We start from the raw sequence: 24522 nt of genomic DNA, 5'->3' as shown, positions 1-24522 counted from the left end.
AGTCCCTTAGTTGTTTAGGCGCGTAAAGGGACCTGGGAATCATAGGTTTGGGCGAGTGTATGAACAAACTCGGCGAGTCCAAGGCAATCTCCCAACCTTTGAAGATGGACTCGACGAGTTGTTCATACAACTCGACGAGTCATAGGCTGGACACATTCTTATGAGGGAGATGAACTCGACGAGTTCACGGTCGACCTCGGCGAGTCGGATGAAGATGGCCCCGATGGTATGATTAAAGAAGAACCCGTCGAGTTCTTGCTAGACTCGACTAGTTGAGTCGGGGATTGGTTCGAGTTAGAGGGATATGGACTCGACGAGTTGGTTGACCAACTCGGCGAGTCAGGTCAACTGGATGTTGACTTTGACCAACATGGACTTTGACTGAATTGATTTGACCCTGGTTTTGGATTGCATGTTCGAATTGATGATTTAGAAGGGTTGCCATGTAGGTATTGAGGAGTCGAAGGGAGTCGACTTTCACGCCGAGGACATTTCAGACACTGCACGACATCGAGGTGAGTTACCTTCCAGTAGCGGTGGGTCTACGGCCACAATGTCGGCCCACCAGTAGGAGTTGTATGTTGGATTATTGTCTTTGTGATATTCATCTGGGTTTGCTACTACCTGATATGTTTATGTGCTAGCATGGTATATTATATGTGATAGTGGTAGTAGGGGGAATATAGTCCCCAAGTTCGGTCGTTAGGACCGAAGGGTAGGTCGGGCACCCCAGAATTGTCTGACAGTATGTTTATGCTATGATATTATGTGGTAGTAGTAGGAGGTGAAATAGTCCTCGTATGTCGGTCGTAAGTAAGTTAAGCACCCCAGAATGGCTTGACCTGGGTAGTCAGGCACCCCAGAATTGCCTGACAGTATGTTATTGTATGGTGTGTGGTATGATGGGGGAACTCACTAAGCTTCGTACTTACAGTTGTCAGTTTTGTTTCAGGTACTTCTTCAGTGAAGGGGAAGGAGTCGGCGCGGTAGCGGCACATCACACACACGCATGATTTCCGCACTATGAGATTTCTTGGGATTGCACTCTGATTTTTATTACTATGGATGATATGGTTTTGAGACATGTTGTTACAGTTTTATAAATTGATTTGACGTTGGTGATGTTTTTGGTAAACTATTTTATGAGTTACTTAATTAAAAATGAAATTTTTGGCCTTGAAAATTGGGATGGTACACACTTACATATTATGAATGAGGAATCCTACATTATTAATAAATTTGGTTATCTATTAAATGAATAATATAGGTAAATGTATGATATTACATATAGTTTTCAAATAATTCCTAATTTATTACATGTTATCTAAATTCTTGTGCGACTATCATCATTCTGTGAGAATTATGCAAAGATTACCAAGTGTAACAATCAAAAACAATTTGGGGTTGATCTCCCTAATGGTTGGTCGACGGTCTCCATTATTTGATATGCTAACAAAGAGGTTTTTTGTAACATCCTAAAAAAATTGATAAATTTTTCATTTTAAACATCGAATCATACAACCAATTGTTCCAAAACCAAATAAAGTAAAAGTGTGTTTTTCAAACATCAGAGTGAATGAAAAGTAACCAGTGTAGAAAAAAGCCATCAGTGGGATGTTATGCAGTCAAGTTGGGCCCTTCCCCTTGGAGTTGGAAGTACATGAAAATTTTTAAACCACAAAACCGTAAGCACAAAGCTTAGTGAGTTCCCCAAAATACCACATACCATAAGATAGAGAACGCTATGGGTCATCGATAGTCTGAATGTCACTATTAGCCATGAACCAATCATGGTCTTTCCTTGTCACACCAGGAGCCAAATCCTAGTCTTATGTATAAGTGACAAGAGCCACCTCCTGGTCTTCCTTGCGAGCATCACAAAGACAACTAGCAGCATACAAATAACTGTCGGGGGCCAGACCCTGGTCTTTCATACAATTTTCTAGGAGCCACTGTGACATCCCCATTTTCACCTTTACTCTTAAGGATCTACTCGAAGCATCATCTATTCCTCATTCATTCATTCCGAAGTCCATCGTCGCCAGGGTTTACACAATAGGCACTAAGTCCATAGTTGCCAGGGTTTATACAGCAGGCACTAAATCCATAGCTGTCAATGCTCGTTCGTAAAGCACTAATTCCATAGTTGCATTCATTGGGTACTAAGTCCATAGCTACCAACGTTTATCTAATAGGTACTAAGTCCATAGCTACCATCGTTTATCTAACAGGCACTAAGTCCATAGCTGCCGATGTTATTTATTAGGCACTAAGTCTATAGCTGCCAATGTTCACTCATATCATATTTCTTCTCTCATCATTCATCTACCCATGTTTTACCCAACATATTCGTAGATATAAAATACATATACAGTTTAAATTATTTAAAACATGTATAAAATCGTTCATCCAACATAGATAGCAAGTATACAGGTTATATGCACACATAGAATGTAATTTATATAAAATAATTCATATCTATGTGTAAGATGAAAGTAACTATGCACTCACTTGTTAAAGTGATGATTCCAAACTCGGGCAGCGCTTCGCTTCTAACGATTCTAATTTCCTTCAACGAAACCTAGCATTATTATCGCTAAATTTTAGTCTAATATTTATTGCGACTAATTATTAGTCTAGATTCGTCATTAACTCAGAGTCTACTTTCATGATCTATCAAGTAAGGAACAACCAGGTAGGATCATATCGGAGGTAGGGTCCGTTTGGTATAGGAAGCATACTGTTTGGAAATCTCACTTTAAACACCTCACTAAATCACAGCCTAGACATCATTCCCGTAAGTAGATCAATCAGTATAACGACTTTGAATCACTGATAGATCTTATTTATAGGTTCATAATAACAATATTATATTTAAATATAAGCTATATTTAAAGCAGGGTAGGCGTATCTCACTTACAGCGGGTTTTGCTAAAAATCGGGCTTCACTAAAGCAGAGTTTCTGAGCCGAAAAGCTCTTTTTCTCGGAGCCTTCGGGCGCTCTGCGGCTTTCCTATAGCACCTTGAGGTTACTAGGGATTTAGAGGGGTTTTGGGAGTCTAGAGAGAAGTTAGAGAGAGAAAGAAAGGCTTATGGTGTGAAGAAAATATGAAGAATTCATCCTTTATTTATAGGGGTTTGATCATAGAGTAGGCCCTAAGTTTTGTTCGTATCTTCCGCGTACGATATTTGTTTTCTACGTTCTTTATACCCACGCATTGGTATTTATGAGTACTACAACTTTCATTAAGACCCAGTCGGCTAGTTCTCATTCTATCTTCGATTTACAAAACTATTTCGAATTTATCGCGATCGAATAGTAGGGACTAAGTTTCGTCCATATATTTACCATACGAGCTCTATTATCGACGTTTTTTATATTCACATGTTGGTATTTACGAGTACTACAACTTTCATTTAGACCTTGTCGGCTAATTCTCATTCTATCTCAGATTTACAAAATTGTATCGAGTTCGCCGCGCTCGAAGAGTATGGACTAAGTTTCGTCCATATCTATCGCATACGAGCTCCGTTTTCGACTGTCTTTTTATCGTTGAACTCCTATTATCGATATCTTCATTTCTCGTTTAGATTATTTTGGCTAAAATTCGACCGATCTAAAATTCGAATTTCGGGCTGCACACTACTATGCCAAATCTTAGAAAATTCATAACTTTCTCATACGGACTCCGTTTTTGTCTGTATTTTTATCGTTGAACTCCTATTAATGAGATCTCCAATTCTCATTTTGGTTGCGTTGGCCAAAAATCGATCGATCTAAAATTTGAATTCCGGACTGTGCACTGCGATGTCAAATCTTAGAAAAATCATAACTTCGTCATACGAAGTCAGATTTGGGTGTTCTTCTTATGTATGTTCTCGGTTTAACGTATACTACAACTTTAATTAGATCTCTAAGTCTAAAAAGTAGTTTATCAAAAATTCACTTTTTACGATTCCCGGTGCCGTGCTGGTTTTGCCGTAAAACTTCGACAGGTCATAACTTCTTCGTTATAACTCGGATTTCGGCGTTCTTTATATGTACAAACCCTTGTGACATACACTATAACTTGGTTAATATTATTCCTTCTAAATAATCTCCCATCAAAAAAGTCATTTTTGACGCTCATTGTCTCTAAATTAACTAGCCCGAATCTGCGGGCGTTACAGCCACCACCTAGTCTTTCATACATATGCATATGCCACCACCTGGTCTTCCATACAAGTATCACATAGACAACTAGCATCCTACATAGTACAACGAGAAGACTCACGTGGCTCATGAAATCAGCTACACCACAACTCAATGACCCGCAATAGATGCTACAACACTCCTATCAAAACACACAAGGTACAATATTAGTCTACACCCTGAATCCAGAAATCTTGACCAAAAGTCTACCCAAGTCAACAAGTCAACGGTCCAATATCAACCCTTAAGTCAACAGCCCAAAAATCACTTTACTGAATCGCCATGTCATGGCCGCGTAACGAAAAAACAGTCGAGCAGCCTCCTAGCTACCACGACGCGGCGGACAAAGTGTCATGGCTTTGTAACCGAGTCTTGTTGGATTAATGTCTAAGTCCATAACTATATTTGGTATGTAATTGACCCGACCCGACATGGTCCATTTGGGTTGCACTTCACCGACACAATTTATATGGATAGTCTTTTGAGAATAGTATATTTATGATTTATATTAATATATTATAAGTTCTAATATATTAATATATAATCATATTATTTAATTAGTATTGATCAAGAATTAATTTATAATTAATTAAGTGATCAAAAGGAACTAATTAAATATGGACTCTTAGATATATATATGTGTAGTGGGCCAAGTTCATTTAGGTTGGGCTAAGTCTTCATGGATAGTCCATGGAGCTTTAACCCATGGATCCTAGGAAATGAAAGGTCATGGGTATTAGGGTTTAACCCTAATCCTCCACACTATATAAAGGGTCTTATGGTTCATGAAATTATGCTAGTGGCTAGTGTGGATACACTAAAGAGGGCAATAACCGATTTCATAGTGTGAGCCAAGTATCCATATTCTCTAAAGGTTTTCCAAGGTGTTTTGGTGATTTGTGATTCCACTTGAGGCTTCCACACTATTGGGGCTAAGCTCTTAAAGCTTGAAGACATCAAGCTACATCAAAAGGTATGTCATCTAACTAGAACTTTGTAGTATAGGTGCTTCATAATATGCTAGTTAGGATGAAACCTTGGAATATTTAATATTTGCATGTATAATAGAGAAAACATAGATCCAAGGTTTATAGGGTTGCATGTACACCATAGGAGTGTTAGAATGCTCAAAACCCAACAGTTGTATCAGAGCCATGGGTTGTTTTCTGTTATATTGATGCAAATGTTTTATTTTCAAGTTGAAAAAAAAGGAAAAAAAAGCATGACGTTTGTCAAATTTTAAGATAATTACTTGTTTTGTGAAAAACTAATTATTTGTAAAATTTGAATTATTTGCTATATGAGTTGAATTAGGTCAAATTTAGTAAAAGATAAAATGATATGATTATTTTATTAGTTTTAAAAGTTTGATCTAAATGTTTTAAGGAGTTACAAATTTTGTCATAAAATTTTGGAGCTCAAAAGTTTTTTTAAAGTTGTGATCTTAAGTGTTTTGAAACTTCCATAAGTTATGGATATGAAAGTTTTTTTTAAAAAAAAAAAACAAATTTATTCAAAGTTTTTATGGAGTTACAAATTTTGGTGTTAATGTTTTAAAGAATTCCATAACTTGTTCTTAAGTTATGGAACATGGAAAGTTTCATCATAAAACACCACTAATTCCATAAGTTATGGAATCCAAAGGTTTTCAAGAATTACAAAACTTGCCCTCAAGTTTTGGAATTTAAGAAAAGTTTTTTATGAAAAAAAGAATTGAATTCTAAAACTCTTGGGTTCATAACTTAAACAATTAATTAAATGGTTTTAATTTTGAGTTTAATAATTGGAATTATGATGTTTTGTTGAATAGTTCAAATTAACTCTTATGGACTTTATTAATAGTTAATTAAAGCGTTTAATTAAAAGAGTATTATTAATCCATAAATATATGGTTTGAGTTTAATTAAATTAAAAGTCTAGTTTAATTAATAGATTAAACCACCAAGTATTTTAAATGTCTAAAATACACCCTTATACTATTATAATATTAAAAGTTTAATATATTATATGTATAAGAGCAAGTCGTCTTACCATTAGTAGGCCTCATTCACGAAGCCAGTCTATAAGGGGGGTATAAGGTTACTGCCTATAAAATGGCAGTTTAATGGGTGTCCACTCTCACTCACCGCTTCCTTGACCGGTGGAGGGTCGTTAGTCGAACAGGTAGGACAAGGACTATAATTCTCCCTTCATTATAAGTATAATGATAAATACTAAGTAACTAAACACTTATAAATTCCCAATCTTAGTTACTTAGGAAAATGTGAATAAGGTGCTAATCCATGAAATTACACTTTGCACTTTGTTTAAGATGTTAGTGGAGCGTGTGTGGTTAACCGGCACACTAACCTGGACTTAACAAGGTAGGCAAAGGGTAACTTAATGTTTATCATAGTATCGTTGGAGCGTGTGTGGTTAACCGGCACATCGATTGAGGGGTAAATATTAAGGGTACCAAGTATATTTGCATGGTTACTTCACACCTTGTTTTGTGATCCTCGGCATCCCAGTCACAAAACCTGAAGGGCACACTCGAGATTGAAACATGCCATTGAAAAGTTCAATGAATCTCAAAAGAATCTAGGAGTTTCAAAACCAATTAAAACCTAATAATACATTTCGTTTATCTTGGTGGAAATTGGTGAATCGTCATTCACCTACCTTCAAATATTTTATAGCTTGGATTATGGCATCCCTCTTCCAAGTTATAAAATAGTTTGTTGGGTCCTAGCCTTAATATATCATATTGGGTGTTATATTAAGGACTTAAATCAACTTTACGTGAATTTCTCCCATTGTTGATGTCTGGTTTAGACAACAATGATCTTCCCAAACCAAGCTTTCCTAATGAATATGACTTCCCGAGTTTGGCTCATGGAAGTCATACTTCTCTTCCTCCACCTCCTCCAATTATTCTTCCTAACCCACAAGTTCAAGGTCACTCAAGCCCTAATGGCAAGCAAGGTCTATGTGTGATCACATCTTAGAGATGAAGTCACATATTGACAAGCCGGGAGAGTTGGGTGTCAAAGTCTTGAGAAAGTTGGATGTTCAATCACTTTCTAAGTCACATAGTGAGTTCCTTTGGGACTACTATGAAACAGACTATGACATGAACCTTAATGATCATATCTATTTGCTTGGTGCTGCTGAATCAGCAATGATTTGGAACGATAGTAAAGCAAATTTGATTAGAAGATCAACTTCCAAAAAACTTTATGGATAGTGACAATGGTGACACTGGAAATCCAGAAAAAGCATTCTCTTCCCAATAGAAAGGGATTGGCCATAGTCAACCCGGTTGACCAAATGGTAAAGAGAAAGGCTAAGTCTGAGATAGTCCCATTACCAAAGGGTCCATATGTTTATTTTGCCAAAGGAAGGGGCGTTGATTGCAAAGCTGCCAAATTTACCTAAGGATGTTAAAGTCAATAAGTTTGACTCTACATCAGGTAGAGCTCATTATCTAACTTTGTTAAGTTCTATTCTGAGATCCTCATTACATGATGTGACTGGGTCACATGTTGATGTTTTAAGAATCAAAGAATAGAGAGAAATTTTAAAGGAAGTATATGTTGATTCTGATCGCGAAGGTGGATTTCGATCGCATCAGAATTTTGAGCAGTTGCTTAAGAAGTTATGATATATTGCTAAGGAATAGATAACAACAATTTTCCATGTGGATTGTAAGGATAAGTTTTTCCGCAAAGTTTTAAAATAAAAGAAAATTGTTTAATTTTATTTATTTGAAGTATCCTTACAATGGCATTTGTGGAAAATTGTTGCTTATATGATTCCACTGACAGCAATATTGGAAAATGGATTTGATTCTTTCATTTGTGGTAGTGTCTAAATTTACCAAATCAGGAAAGTTCCTCATCACCCAAGTTTCAATTGGACCGAAACTTGGAATCATGCAAGTTGAATAGTATGATGAATGAGAACTTTCAAGCATTGGAAAATCAAGACTAATTACTTGTTCACATGGATGTGTGAGTCAAGTGAAGGACTAAAGGGATCGAGTACACATTCTTGTGCACTGGTCATGTCCACCACAAAGCTCGTTAAGACTATTTGATTTACTAAAGTTTAGTAAATATGGTTATACTTACAAGTTTAAGTATAATTCTGAAACATTGGAAAAGTCTCAATGTATGGCAGAACGAATGGGAAGAATCAAATTAGGCAGAAAGATAAAAGTTTCTCAAATCTGAAAAGATGGGAGAGTACTTTAGTATCATGTTTGTGATCATCTTAATGATTTAGAAATCATATCACAATTAGTCCTCTAAAGGTCATCTTAGTGCATTCTTATGACTAAGAAGAGGAGTCATGAATTGTTGAAATGGTTAGATCAGGAAGATGAGTCATACTTCGTTCCAAAACAATTCTTAGAGTCATACTCCAAGATTGTAACTTGAGTGACATATCTTAAAGAAAGGTTTAAAACACTTGTCAAATGTAAGAGTAAAAGTGTCCTACTCTTGTACATTTGAAATTGGTAAGTTGTGATGTTTTGGATAAAACAAAGACCAACTAAGGCCAATTGTGTGAAGTGTTTGTCTTGATAAAGAATCCGCACTATCTCTTGAATATTTGGCAAGATAGTCTTATATGTCAAGAGGATAGTGGGAGTCTTAAAGATCCTAAAAAGAATTTCAAGAACTAATCAAGAATAAAACCTGAGGTTCTTCACTAGCACACGACTTGAGGTTTATAACCTATCGTGTTGACATATTCTGTGCCCATTCCAGTTAAAGTTGGCTTTGCATAGGAGTTCTGAAAGTTCTCAATTGGTTGCATAACAACTTGGAAGCAATGGCAGGCCCTGTACTTCCAGGTGGCAAGAAGTTAAGATTGCATAAGTTCAGTCCATATGAGTTTGGATTTGTCATTATCCTTGTCTTGAGACTATGGTTTTGACGATTCACATGGATAAGAACACATACACCATAAAATCTAAGGGTCATAAGGTTTCTCTCCGATTCATGAAAATGATGGTGAGGAAACATTTCCACCAAGTAGATTTGAAGCAGATGGCAAAAGGTCTAAACAATTGAGACTATGATTACGACATCCCTTTTCATAGTTCTGAAATTGTTTAGACACACATGCATGCTATCTAAGGAAAGGTGTATGATTTTGATAAAGTTTTATCAAAGCATCTCATATCAGAAATCTGAACTTTGGTAAGAAAGTCAATAAAGTATTGATTTCTAGAAGTCCAACTGATTTCTGAGTACATGTCAAAGCTAGTGGGAGCATAAGTGTTATGCTAATAATCATCATGTTAGTGGGAGCATGATAATTATTGTTAGTGTTGCAAGTTAGCAATGTTAATTATAGAAAACAAAAGTTTCAATTCGTGAGGCTGCAGGGATTAAAAAAGTTGTTTTGCTATAATTAAGGGAGAGGATATACTTCATTTCAGTTCTAAAGGCTTAGATTGAGACCTTAATCATCTTTAGTCAAGAATATATATATATGAATTTCATGTTGGATTGGTTCAACTTAAGGAAATTCTATATATTGCGTTCTCAAAATTCGATTATGATTACGGCATCCCTCTTCATAGTCAAATTTTGAAAACGTGGCAAATAAAAATATTGTAGCAAAAGACTGGTCTAGAATCATGTCTTTATGTGAGACATCATGAATCGTGTACCATTTGCTTTGGGTACAGGATCGATTGCATGTGCTATAATATTTGTCATTTCTAAATTTTTCCAAATGCCCAGAGGCATTAAGAAGGGAAAAGGTCTAGAATTGGATATGACTAAAATGTTTAAGCAATTGTCGAGGACAATCTGAGGTTTACCAAAGATTGGTTGCTCGGGGACAGTTGGAAGTATAGTGCTAATTTTGGAAGGACCATATTGACATATTCTGAAAAGAGGCATCTCTTATTAAGAAGTGATAGTCAAAATGAGAATATGGAGTTGTCTCCATAGGTGGAAGTTATCTGTGTAAGATTAGAAAACTTAATGCAAGAAGCATGTCCAAAGCAATGTACTTTGAATATGAGACTTAGTTTCCATGGAGTTGATCTCCATTGGAATACCTTATAATGATTGTTGACAAGTCTTTGTGACTTTGTACATATTCATTACAGGAGGGTCAGTGCATATAAGTTTAAAATCTAAACAGATTTCGATAAATGATAGGAATTTGAAATTCTCACATTTTTCGATAAGGATTTGGGAGTGTGAAATTAGAATCATTGAAATTATGATCAATTGGTTTATTTCACAAAGTAAGGATCATAGACAAACATAGAGTGCATACTTGGTGTATGGCAAAGCTATTGTTTAAGAAAAACATAGTGTACATGCTTGGAGCATGGGACAACTAGTGTTTTTAATTCAAGTATAAAGTTGATAAAACCGAAACAATGAATAATGAGTAACCAGTATGGTGATAAATAAAAGTGTTTATTTATATTCATAGGGTTTGATACCATATTTGATTCATTTATTCTTGTGTTTCACTTTGCATGTTTTGACTTCCAGAATAACTAAGTCGCTCTTCCTGAATGATTAAGTTATTCAAACCATCCACAGTCAGTCATATGTTGGAAGTAGATATGAATCAAGACTGTCATGGGTTGGTTTGTAGAGGTCCAAGTTGGTGGACAAAGTGGTGCTACAACACTCATGAGTGCTCATAAGTTCTGAGTATTGGATTCAACCCGCGCTCATTTGAATCACTTCATGGATTTTATCACGAGTGATCATGAGACGATAATATCTTATATTCTTCAAACCTAGAGATATGAGTTGTTACTATGAGTTGGTTATACATTGATTGCACGAAAACGCATTTGGTAACTTGATGTTATAAAACGTGCCTTTGTGTATGATTCAACAAGTAGTAGAACAAGCCATATGAGTTGAAGTTTATCCATTCCTTTTACCTTCGGGATAAAAGCGATATATGTGGGCCCCTCGATGATTTAGCGATGACACATGTGAGTTCTTGGCCAAGCCAGGACTGATTTGATTTGTTCAATCAGTCAGTCATCATAAATCGAAAATCGGGAAACAACAAATGGACAGAGAGAATGATTATAATCCATGTCTCAGTCCATATGATATCTAGAATGGAGGAATATATGATCCCTTATCTAATGGACAAGTCATTGACAAAGGTCAGAGTTCATTGACAAGATCAGAGTTCGACAGCGGCTTTAAGAGCTACGATTGCCAGTTGGTTTTTGAAGTCATACTCAATAATAGTTTTAGACTTATCCAAGTGGGAGACTGTTGGATTAATGTCTAAGTCCATAACTATATTTGGTATGTACTTGACCCGACCCGGCATGGTCCATTTGGGTTGCACTTCACCGACACAATTTATATGGATAGTCTTTTGAGAATAGTATGTTTATGATTTATATTAATATATTATAAGTTCTAATATATTAATATATAATCATATTATTTAATTAGTATTGATCAAGAATTAATTTATAATTAATTAAGTGATCAAAAGGAACTAATTAAATATGGACTCTTAGATATATATATGTGTAGTGGGCCAAGTTCATTTAGGTTGGGCTAAGTCTTCATGGATAGTCCATGGAGCTTTAACCCATGGATCCTAGGAAATGAAAGGTCATGGGTATTAGGGTTTAACCCTAATCCTCCACACTATATAAAGGGTCTTATGGTTCATGAAATTATGCTAGTGGCTAGTGTGGATACACTAAAGAGGGCAATAACCGATTTCATAGTGTGAGCCAAGTATCCATATTCTCTAAAGGTTTTCCAAGATGTTTTGGTGATTTGTGATTCCACTTGAGGCTTCCACACTATTGGGGCTAAGCTCTTAAAGCTTGAAGACATCAAGCTACATCAAAAGGTATGTCATCTAACTAGAACTTTGTAGTATAGGTGCTTCATAATATGCTAGTTAGGATGAAACCTTGGAATATTTAATATTTGCATGTATAATAGAGAAAACATAGATCCAAGGTTTATAGGGTTGCATGTACATCATAGGAGTGTTAGAATGCTCAAAACCCAACAAGTCTTAATAGCTTAATTGATTAAGTTGTTTTCTTTATCCTTAATAGCTCCAAAGCTCATATATGATACACCCCAAGGTTGTAACATCCGAATCTTGAGGTACATTTTTTATTTTATTAAATTTTGGCTTTTTTGGAGTTTCCACGACGTGGAGAGGATCACCACAACGTGGCGAGGCATTTTTGGTCGCAGACTTCTTTTGACCCGCCACTGCGTGGTAGGTATAGGCCATGGTGTGGCCACCGTTGATGACTTAAACCATAATTCTTTAGGTTTTGCATCCTATTTAAAGGAATGAGGAGGCTAGGGTTTGCTCATCCTCAATCTCCATCACCCTCCTTAGCTCTGAAGAAACCCTAATTCTTTTCCCTCTATTGTTGAAGCTTACATTGGTGCTTTTGGAAGATTTTGAATGAAGAAGATAGAAGGAGTGAGCCAAGAATTAGCAAGCAATTTCTCATTTCTCTTCCTAGCACGTTTTTGGACCTTTGTAAGTATCAAATACTCCACCTTTATGTTGTTAGGATGCTAGATCTTTAGTTTTGCCTCATTTTCTTCTCGTTCATGTTAGTTGGGATGGTGAGATCCCATAAAGGTTGCAACTTTATGAATCATTGGGGCATTTGGAGTAGTTATTGGCTTGGATCTGAAGTATGGTTGGATTTTTGAACCATGCATGGGATTTTTGGTCATAATCCTCATTTTGACCTAATATAAGGGCAAAACATGGATTGGACATGCATGTATATAAAGCACTGACTTTTAAGTTAGTTTTAGTGTTAGAAATTCTTCTGGAACTAATGGACTAAGGACTTTGGGGATTAAGTGCTTAATGGTTAAGTCCATGTTATGTTTTACCCCTTTTTTGGACCTAGGGTTTGAGATCTTGATCTCTTGGAGAGTCTTAAGGGATAAGGTTGGAAAATTTATCCATCTAGACCATAGAAAGGACCAGATCTGAGCTTTGGAGTTCTTAAAATTGGAGGAAATGGCTTAACCTGTTAAGTTGTTTAGAACCTAGTGCCCATAACGTGGTGACCGGGGAATCAACGGTTATTTTATCGCTTGTGGGCAACGACGTGGTCAACGATTGCCATGACATGGAAAGTTGACTGAAGTAAACTTTGACCATTGACTTTGTAACGCCCCAAATTTCAACCGAAATTTTACGATTAAAACTTTAAATATTTATTTCATTCACAACTGTAAGAATCTTAAAACATTTATCAGAGTATCATTAAAATTTATCAAGTACACAAGTCCCCTATTGATGCAATTCAATCGAGCCATGCCCCTCCTTTAATATAAGAAAACCTAAAACATGTAAACCGCAAATCGTAAGCGCAAAGTTTAGTGAGTTCCCCAAAATACCACACACAGAACAACACAAATAAACAACTATGGGTTAGCAGCAACCCTGGGGACTATCATCAGTCCCAGTGGGCTAACAGCATGCCCGGTGGGTTATCAGCAACCCTATAGACTATCAGCAGTCTCAGTCACATATAATCAACATAACACAATAATAACAGCTAGACCCAGTTGGACATCACAGATACAACTATTCTACCACATAGGCTCATACAAACATGCAAGAGTCACAAAGACAGCTAGCATCCTACGTACATAATTGAGCCATCACTGGTGCCTTCGACTCACTAGCACCGGGAGAAGACTCACCTGAATCGTAGAACCCTGAAACACTACGACACGATCCCTTTTCTGCATTGCTTAAACCCGCAAATCCACTAATACCAGAACCAGATAAAATCTTATTTAATAACCCAAAACCCTCAAGTTTGACCTCAGGTCAAACTTGGTCAAAAGTCAACGGTCAACGAAAGTCAAAGTCAACAAGTCAACTTCAGGCTGAGTACGCCCAACGTACTCAGCTCGTGCGCATGGCGTACTCATCATCTAGAATCAGGACCCCATACGAGTACGCGCAGCGTACTCAAAGGTACGCCCAGTGTACTCGGCCAAATCACACTTTTCCATTAAGTGCTTAATCTCTTAAACCCTTTCATCCAACACTTAGGTCTAGTCCCACAACATCATTCTAAGTCATAAAGTTTCCACCTTTATGACTTTCCATGTCTAGAAAAGGTCCAAAAGCCAAAACCTTAACTTATTAATACGTTAAGACATCATAACACTTTCATTGAAGGAATAGAAGGATCAAGATGACATTTTTATAGATCCATAATGGATAAAATTTCCAACTTTATCCATTAGAATGGTTCAAACCCCCAAGATCTAGACTTTAAGTATCAAAGGGACCAAAAAGTGCATCTTTTTCAACTTAATTCATTAAGTCTAAGTCTCCAACCTTCAGATTGAATCACAATGATGTTTAGATGGATAAAGTTTCCAACTTTATCCATAACAATGTCATAAACTTTTAAGATCTAAACTTTATGCACTAAAATGACCAAAAGCTCATAACATCCAAAATTGGCTAGATCTAACAAATGCATCATCAAGATTCAAACTTTATACCTTTAAAAGAGAGATCAAGGTGAAAAAAGTCCAGATCTACAAGCTCCAATGCAAACAACACTTCTCCAAGAAGTTCCTTCTTCTCCAAGTTGCACCATGCATACTCCAACGCACTCAAAAACACCTTCTTTTAGCTCACAAGGCTCAAACTAGGGTTAGGGTTTCATGGGAGGCTATTGGAGAGGTGGATGTTGAGAATGGAATGTCTTTGGGGGAGTTAAGGAGCTTAAATAGTGTTCAAACCACGAAAATAGGGTTTAGGCACTGATCGCGTACGCCCTACATACTCCTGGTATGCGCAGTGTACTCAGGATTCCCCAGTACACCCAACGTACTCCCCCCCTGTACGACCAGCGCACTCAGCTTAACCGAAAACTGTCCAAACTTCAAACGGTCATAACTTATTCGTTTCAACTCCGATTTTGACGATCTTTATATCCATGGAAAGGTATTAAGGAAATATACAACCCTATCTAATTACTTTTGACTTAAAACACATCAAACTAAAATCCATAATTCATGAAAGAAGTCTAAAACACTACTTTCCTATTTTACCATTTGACTCCAAAGCACAAACCGAACTATTGGATCACATATCTACATCACCCACATCCAAATGGGCCTAAACCTCTCTTACCCAAAGCCCGAAGTCTTATGATACTTTATCTTCGGGTTACGACCCCGAATTATGAAACGACCCAAAACAGGGCGTTACAACTCTCCCCCACTTAAATTATATTTCGTACTCGAAATCATTCCTTACTATATCTTCTACCGAACCAAACGATCCTGACTGAACTCCCTGAATCACGAAGATGACTGGGAAAGTCACCTCACTCTGATAACCATCCACCCTTACTACTATTGAACCCAAAATAGCGGAAATCACAAGTGCTAATGAAGAATGAACCTCAACTTGGCTTTAAGCCCACATGTGTCCAACCGCTATGCCTGAAACTTAAAACCCTACTCGATGTCTGACTCTCAGGAAGGCAAAACCGCTCTAAACCATTTCCAAAATGGCTCAACTTCATATCCCGAACCGCACAAACCTATCCGTCCTGAACAAATTTATGGATACCCGAAACATATACGCCCCGACTACTTACCGGTAACGAAAAATCCTCATCGAAAACGAAATCAGCTCCAGACTCAAAAACGAATAGGTACAGGTGGTCCTGTTCTATCCGCCAACATTAATCCATCGGTAATTCACTCCCAATGAAGGACAACTCAACCAACCAATGCTCGAACGATCAGCAAGTCCATTTAACCCCAGTGATGGCTACAAACCGAACTGAGTACTCACATCACATTTGGCCCCAATCCAGCCTACGATCTCCCAAGTATTACAGATGTTGAGGCCCACTCACAGCCCTTCACCCAACCATGCGACAATCTAAATCATCCTAGAGAATGCCACGAGCCAAGTCAGAGACTTCCGTCACTATTACCACCGCCTACCAACCGAGTGAATGCTACGGCTGCTCCGCAGTCTTCTGATACTTCCACAACTGCATCCTATCCTAGTGAATGATACGGCTGCTCCACAGTATTCACTTCCACAACCACACCCTATCCTGGTAAATGCTACGGCTGCTCCGTAGTCTTCTGATACTTCCACAACCGCACACTAACCAAAAACACTGCGAGTCAAAACCTTGCCTACCGAACTCTATCAGGTGTTCGAGTCGTGCTTCAGACCCTAAAGCCTTCATCAGACAAGAACAAGCAGAGAGGTCCTAACGCAACCCTCGACCTGAACTTAACCATGAATCCATATCATTTTCTCTGATGCTCGTCACTGACCAAAGAACACTATTTCTTTCTTAACTTTGAACCCTCTCGCAACCAGAACTGGCTCTCTAGTTGACTGGACTTCTGAGTTAATCCTTAATAAAAAAATATCTTATCCGCACCATCCGATTAGCTGTTAAGGCCCAACCGGCCAAACAGTAGTCTCCTCCACACTCACATTACTGACCTATCTTGGATTCTTCCTAGCCTCAAGGAACCCTAGCACTCCCTCCAGATATATCGATCCAAAACTATAACATAGGCAAAAATTCTAAAGTGGCTCGCACTTGGAACTATCCCCGACATCCCCAAGTGACCATCCCTCACTTGGATTCATCTATGTTCTGATAACTTCATATTCATTAGATTACTTAGCCATCCCACAATATTCCTACCTAATCACTGCCACATTGAGCTTACTGGACTAAGATCCTATGATCAAACGATATCGGGTTCTCACATCCCAAAACAGATGAAGCACTTTACTACTCTCGGCTAAGATTGTCGTATCCAAAGTACCTTCCCTTGATACAATTCCACATCCTTCTACAATCCCAACTGATGACAAGGAACCTAAAAGACCCACAATTGGAACAGATAGATAATCACTTCAATGTTCTTCCTACTACCAAAACAAACCCGATTCTACTATAGACCATAATCCCACAATCCGGCAATTCAGGGCAACGTACCCAGAAGCCATGATATACCATAGCATAACATGACGATTGGTTGTCACGATCATTGACCTCCAGTTATACAACTCACAACCTTCGAAGCATCCCCACCCATTAACGATGAACGAGAACATCCAAAGATCGAGAATGCACTGACAACAACCCGATAATCCGAAGTTTTCCACTGAACTAAACTCATGCAGAGCTACATATACCCAACCCTGAAGTTGATTGACAGACTAACCACTGTTTATCTCAGACTAAAGGTAGCAATCTATACCATGCTGGCAAATCCTTCAAACATCGATATTCAACCTGAGTGACCCAAATGACTCATGACCTAAAAATCAGCGAACCCGAAAGAACCACTAACTACAACGAGCTCCCGGACCAACATCTCCTGCTACTAAAACAACTCGTGCATTCCTAAGCTCATACAACAAAGGTTAACTTGCTTTACACCCCGTATTGACCACATATTGAACCAAAGCCTCGTATATCTGGACCACAAATCCCTATAACCCCTTCTTCTGAAACCGCGAGCTCAAACATATTGATGATCGATCTTTCAAGTAGCATGCCCAGTTCTCCCCCACTTAGGTTTGAACTATCACCAACTGATATTGCATACAAACCCAAATCAAACCAACTCAGCCAGATACATACCATCCATGACTCTTGGAATGTATAACACAGCGCAAGATAATCTCCTAGATAAAGATCTAGCAATGCAAAGACATTCTGAATCTCAGATGGAGACCTCGAAAACTTCCCAGACCTAACCGCCTCTATCATCAAGAATCCCATTCAAAGCACAAGCAATAACTCTAATAGCCCATTCATAACATTGATTCTCTATCAAGAACAATTGGACTACCATAAACTTCGCCTCTGAATCCCTGGCCTTCAGTCCATCGCGAGACACAATCATAGAACATGAGGCATCATCCTCACAGTTGAGACACAACAAAAGTTGTTGTTCCCGATTCACTTTTCCTGATCATCTGGAACAACCTGCCAAAACACTCTCTAACTAAACTCAAGGAAAGCATAACCCTGGTCCTCATCGTGTACAGTCTCCACGAAAATGACTCTCTTTCCACACATGAAAAAAAAATTAAGAATATAATCCTCGTCATAGAAAATGTCATCATAAGCCATCGACCGATCACTCAATCTCAAGACTGCAATCCTCAAGCCGCTCATCCCAACCGCTCCCTCATTGAGTCCCACGACTCAGACTGGCACTACCTTAAGTAGTGCCCTAAGACCTCGAAATTGACTACTCATCATGGTCTGCATCATTCAATCCCGTTGATATGGCCACTCAGGTCCCAATAATCATCAGGCACGTCTTCTTCCGTGATAGCCATAACCGAAAAGCTGATAATAACTAAAATGTTGCAACAAGTTCATGGTGCCAAACCATGTTCCTACCCTCAAACATCTCTTTAGAATTTTAGGGACTTTACTTGATTCGAGTATGGATCGTGTGCTTCCAGTAGTACAGGCCCAATACTACCTTCCACACTTATCCGTACTCTTCTCAGAATAATCTCGAATCCTCTAAGTCACTTGCTCATAATGATACCCTCTAAAATCTGCTGAACAGCGCATCACTCGCACTAAAGCGCTTCATAGGCTCTCCTAGGATTCCTACCTCACCCTGCCATCAGCTGCTGAAGGACCTCTATGAATCTCAGTTAACTACTTCACGAATACAATTACATGCAGTAAAGCTTAGATAATCCATTAAGTCCAAGTCTCTAACCTTCAAATCTGAATCACAATGATGTTTAGATGGATAAAGTTTCCAACTTTATCCATAACAAGGTCATAAACTTTCAAGGTCTAAACTTTATGCACTAAAATAACCAAAAGCTCATAACATCCAAAACTAGCTAGATCTAACAAATGCATCATTAAGATTCAAACTTTATACCTTTAGAAGAGAGATCAAGGTGAACAAAGTCCAGATCTACAAGCTCCAATGCAAACAACACTTCTACAAGAAGTTCCTTCTTCTCCAAGGTGCACCAGCATACTCCAAAGCACTCAAAAACACCTTCTTTTACCCCACAGTATTCAAATTAGGGTTAGGGTTTCATGGAAGGGTGTTGGAGAGGTGGAGGGGGAGAATGGGATGGTTTTGGGGGAGTTAAGGAGCTTAAATAGGGCTCAAACCATGAAAATAGGGTTTGGGCACTGATAGCGTACTCTACGAAAATGGGGTTTTGGGGGGGTTAGAAGCTGCTACATGCAAGGTTACCAAACATGAGAAATCATGTGTGGAAAATCAACACGTGTTCATATCTTTTGTATTTGATACATTTTGTTTCCTTGTGCCGGATGCGGTGGAGCTTCTTAGTAGAGTACAACGGATCATGCATAGCAATGTTATATCCCCTAGATCTATGGATGTAGTCTTCAAATGAATTGGTTTTACCATATAAAAAGGTTTAGTGATGCAACTTATTGCTCGTTTGCCTTCTCATTTGTTGTACAATGATAGCTAAGATGTATTCGTTCATGATACTTAATTGATATTTATGAGACTTAATTAAATATCACTAAAATATTTAAATTATGTTTAGTAAATTAAATTGATACTTATGAGACTTAATTAAATATGATTAAAATATTTGAATTATGTTTAGTAAATTAAATGAATAATATAATCATCTAACGCCTAGACAAAATAATATATCAAAAGCTTTCAAACCAATTATTAAAAACTAAATTAAGTGCATCTATTATTTTGTGTGTATTTATTTATATGAGAGTGTATGTTATTTTTGCTTTACAAACATATTGATCAAATATATATAATACATAGTTATATGTTTAAAAGAAAATTCATAACTACCAAATAAATTTATTCACATTTATATGTATTAAATTATAAAAAAGATGATTGGAAGATGCAATATATATAAACTTATGGCCCTACAATTTTAAAAATAATAATTTGCATATGTTTACAATTAACAGTCGATAACTTTCAACCCTAGTATACAATCAATAAGATTAATCATATTTATGTGTATTAAATTATAGTAACACAATCATCAAAATATAAATTCTTCAAAAAACCTTTTTGTAATAAAAAAAATTGGAAGTTGAACGCTATGATGTTGAAAAACTTCAAATTACAACTCTTAAAAATATAAGAGTTAAAAGAATTATGTCATTAAGATAATAATCACGACAACGACAAAAAAATAATAACAATAACATTCATAGAATCTTCATTCCTTTTTATTCAATATCCACACAAAACTGAGCCATAAAACAAATGAATTGGGATATTTATATTTTCATTAATGTGAATAAAACCTATAAAAGTCCAATTCATGATTTCATTTTTTTTCTTTCAAAAACACACTTCAAACACACTAATATTTGTAGTGTCTTCATGTACTTATTTCATCACTGTGAAGATAACTCATCAAAACACAATTCTGGTTTAAACACACTTCAAAATCATCAAAATTCACAACACTTTTATGCTAGCTCTAAATGCCGTAAAAATTCTTCATTATCAAAATTCACAACACTTTTAACATATAACACTTCAAAATTGACGACACTTTTTTTTTCTCTAAATGTACAAAATTGAGACAATTCTTCATCATCTTTAAATACAAAAAACTTTTGGATTTACTCCTGTACACAACAAAATTCTTATGGAATATTAAGAAACTACAAGGAAAAAAAGATATGGAAAGAAGAAAGCAAACTTATTTGAAACTTCTCTATTATCATGCACTCTAAATAAAAAAAATGAAAAATAGAAGATAAAAGCAAAATGAAAAGAGAAGAGAAGCTCGTGTTTCTTATATAGGTCAAATATTTCAATTAAATAATCATTTAAGTAGTAAGATGAAGAATTGATAGTTTCAAATGAATATGCTTCAACATAGATCATTTATCTTGAATCACATTCATTTCAATGGTCTCCTTTATAAGAGATAGATGGATTCTTAGAAGCTTCCACCTTACAGCTGGCCTCAAAGTTAATATTTTTAAAAAAATATAGTGTTCGGAATCGATTTCACATATGAGGAAATTTTTGAATATGTCTAGACAGATGAATTATGCCAATGACAGTATGACACCCTTCCATGTTACTTACCTTGGATTCCCTCATGAAACAAATATGAATAGAACTTCCAATTGGCCTCCCTCATTGAAAAATTCCAAAGCAAGTTCTCGAGATGGAACTCTATAGGAACTTATCTTACAGAGGTTGCCTAGTCAATTGCAATGTTGTTCTTGGAAGCCTTGGTTCGAGCATGTTATCTTTTTACAGAGCCTGGTCTACGATCAGTAAAAGACTTGAAAACGTTAGGAACAATTTCTTTTAGAGAGGGAACTCGGAAAGTAAAACCATTGTGTGTACAACTCCAAATTCAAAAATATCAAAAAAAAAAAATTTGTGGCCATCTTGGTGGCTGCTTTCCATTGGCCATGATTAGATGAAAATGGGTCATTGTTGATTTAGGACAGCTGGTGCACATGTAAATCTCATCCACAACTGTTTTGTTTCGATCTATCTCTAACTTCTCACTGGCCGGTTTTTAATAGAATGCTCTTGTTGTTAAACATTATGATGTAAATAAAACATATATTGGATATCGAACTATTTTGAAGTCATTTCACCAAAAAACTGACAATGCATGGTTAAAAACCTTTTCCAAAACTAACATCATATAGGAGGCTCATATGACTAGCATATGAACTATTAGGGAAGCCAAAATGCACAATAATTTCATAGAGTTAAATATATTGCCACATCATTATACATTTCATACAACTCTATCATTTTTTTTTCTACAATGTATTGAACTCTACAAAATTCAATAAAATATTACAAAAACCAATTTATAATATATATTTAAGAATTAGAAACTTTCATTTTTCCCATTGAACTTCAAATCTATTTAATGTCAAAGGTGTTGTCTCATAATGGTAAAGTTTCATCCATTGAATAACAACTAGACTTGCCACCATCATAAGGGTTTTTTTTTTTTTTGCCACTTTGCAAGTTTTAGTGAACTGATAAAAGAACAAACAAGATAGAAATAAAATTATCCCATAAAATTGATACTTAGAGAGTTCGAAAGACAAAATACAAATAAACTCTAGAATAACATAGAATTACTCCCTTGCAAAGCACACCAGCCACTCCATAGCTTTAAAACCTTCTTGAGTTACTCCCATCAATCTCCAAGTGTCTTGAACTAGAAGCCTGATCAGAGGAAGAGTCATGAATTTAGAATATCTAAATACGATTTAGCTTCCAGTGTTATATATGGCAGATAATTGTCAAAAAATTTCACCATGTCATACTTCAAATTTCATTATTGGAACAATAAAGTTCATATGATCAGATGGTCACTTTTGGTTTTTCTAAAATAAACACAAAAGAGAACGCTTTGAATTAAATTGAAATGTCTAGCTACTACAAGCTAGCCACATGTTCTGGCTTGTAGTAGCACAAATGCCAGTGAAAGAATTATGCCTTAAAAAAGTTAGAGATAATATTTCCAAATGAGAAATCAAATATCTTCCTATATTTGCTTCCTACTTACCCTCCTACTCACTAGATCAAATACATGAATGTAAAAATAATATTGAATTCTTACATGTTATTGCGTTAAAAAAGCATGTTACTTTTCATGGAGTCTAGATCTGAGGAGGTAAGAGTTTAAATTACCGTCTAAAATATTAGAGAAATTAGATGCATCTTGAGGATCTTAATTATCTTCATAATTTTCTTCAGTGATTTATAGCCAAATCTACTTCTATATAAAACCAACTTTTACTTTTTGGTAATTCGTGTTCATAATTAAGTATAAATAATATATAGCCACTTGTGCTTTTGTATATTTAAGCTAGCATAGAGAAAGATTATCCTTTTGAAAACCACAGGAGATCAAATATTATTCACAATTATATAAGAGAAGATATAGTTAATCATGGCTTAAGATTTTTTTTGGAACAGCAGTCAATGGATTAAAGCTCTAAGCAAAAGACTAAGAGAGAGACAAAATAAAAAATAGTTACAGGTATATAGAGTTAATAGCAGTTTTTGGATCTTTATATTAATCTGCTCGATTTTCACCTTTAAAAATGAGTTAAAAACTAGTTACACAAACAAACTATAAATCAGTTTTCAATATTAAAACAAACTCTTTGTGGTATAAGAAAAAAAACAAAGTCAAAATAGCTAAATTCAGGGATCTTTGTAATTGAAAAAATGAAAAGAAAGTCACCTGATTCAACGACTGAAATGGCCATACTCCATGAGAAGTCATGGATAATCCAAGCCCAGAACTTTTATCTTCAACCGAGTCCCCAGCTATCCCCATAGAACCAGAGATTGGGACAATTGGCATTGAGTTTGCAGCCTCCACCAGATGCCTTTTCGACTGCTCTCCAATGTTCTTTTTCAGCGCCTCCATTGCTACTTTCAACTGCTCAAGTTCTGTTAATCTCAGGTTCTCAATTGGAGCTTCCCACCAGTGATTATCTTGGCCTGCTTTCCTGATCTCGCTAAGGTGTTCACTTTTGTTCTTCTCAAACTCGGATTGACTAATTACATAAGTAAGTTGCCTATTGAGTTCGTGGATTTTGGCATTACGATGAGCATCCATAAGTTGAGATGTGCTAGAACTTGGTGGAGGATTTTGTGAGAGGAAGCGATCAACAATCATCTCAACAGATGGATGGCCAAAGGAGAACACCTTTTTACCTGGGGAAAAGACGATGATTGTGATTTCAACCCCACACAAGATGCTTAGTTCACTTGCTTTCTTGAAAAGGCCAGCACGACGTTTGGAGAAGGTAACCAATAAGTTACTTTCTTTCGCCATTCTTGTCATCTGAATCTTTTGGCGACCTTTGGTCTTTCGGGGCATCATTGGAGGACTTGAGAGGACGTCTCCACGTAGAACTGTAGGACAAGTAAGTCCGGCCGGGTTTTTCTTTCCTTGATCTCTTTGAAAAACCTTGAAGGATATATATATATTTAAAGGGCTCATATCTGCCAAACAAATTGCGACATGTGCTGGATCCACATATTATACCACTAAATGTATTCCCATGTATGCATTTGATATTTCAAATGCAGATTTAATTCCATATACTATAGTTCGCGTTTAGATGGTTTTCCAAATTGAAGAATAAATTTGATTTTTTATTGGTCCGTTGTAGATCTTTTTCCAGACTTCTCTTTGAAATGAATTGCTTTAATCATATAATGAAAATTATTAATTGCAAATATGGTTCATGAACCAGTTCAAAATACAGTCAAGACCTTCCAAAT

General features: G+C 36.5%; 1 protein-coding gene across 1 annotated transcript; it reads right to left on the bottom strand.

Annotated features, from left to right (window-relative positions):
* Nucleotides 1–22293: 22293 nt before the first annotated feature.
* On the bottom strand, nt 22294–24522 carry LOC145157000 (agamous-like MADS-box protein AGL62). The gene is made up of 2 exons (XM_079076180.1): nt 23471–24522; nt 22294–22443 (listed from the first exon to the last, which is right to left on the bottom strand). Exons 1-2 carry the CDS (start codon nt 24236–24238, stop codon nt 22390–22392), a joined length of 822 nt encoding a protein of 273 aa, XP_078932306.1. The 5' UTR covers nt 24239–24522; the 3' UTR covers nt 22294–22389.

This window comes from Lactuca virosa, chromosome 2, assembly GCF_052849685.1.
Source record: "Lactuca virosa cultivar CGN04683 chromosome 2, Lactuca_virosa_CGN04683_v6, whole genome shotgun sequence".
Classification (NCBI taxonomy): domain Eukaryota; kingdom Viridiplantae; phylum Streptophyta; class Magnoliopsida; order Asterales; family Asteraceae; genus Lactuca; species Lactuca virosa.
Note: the sequence above shows the minus strand (reverse complement) of the source record. Positions and strands in the feature narration are given on the sequence as shown.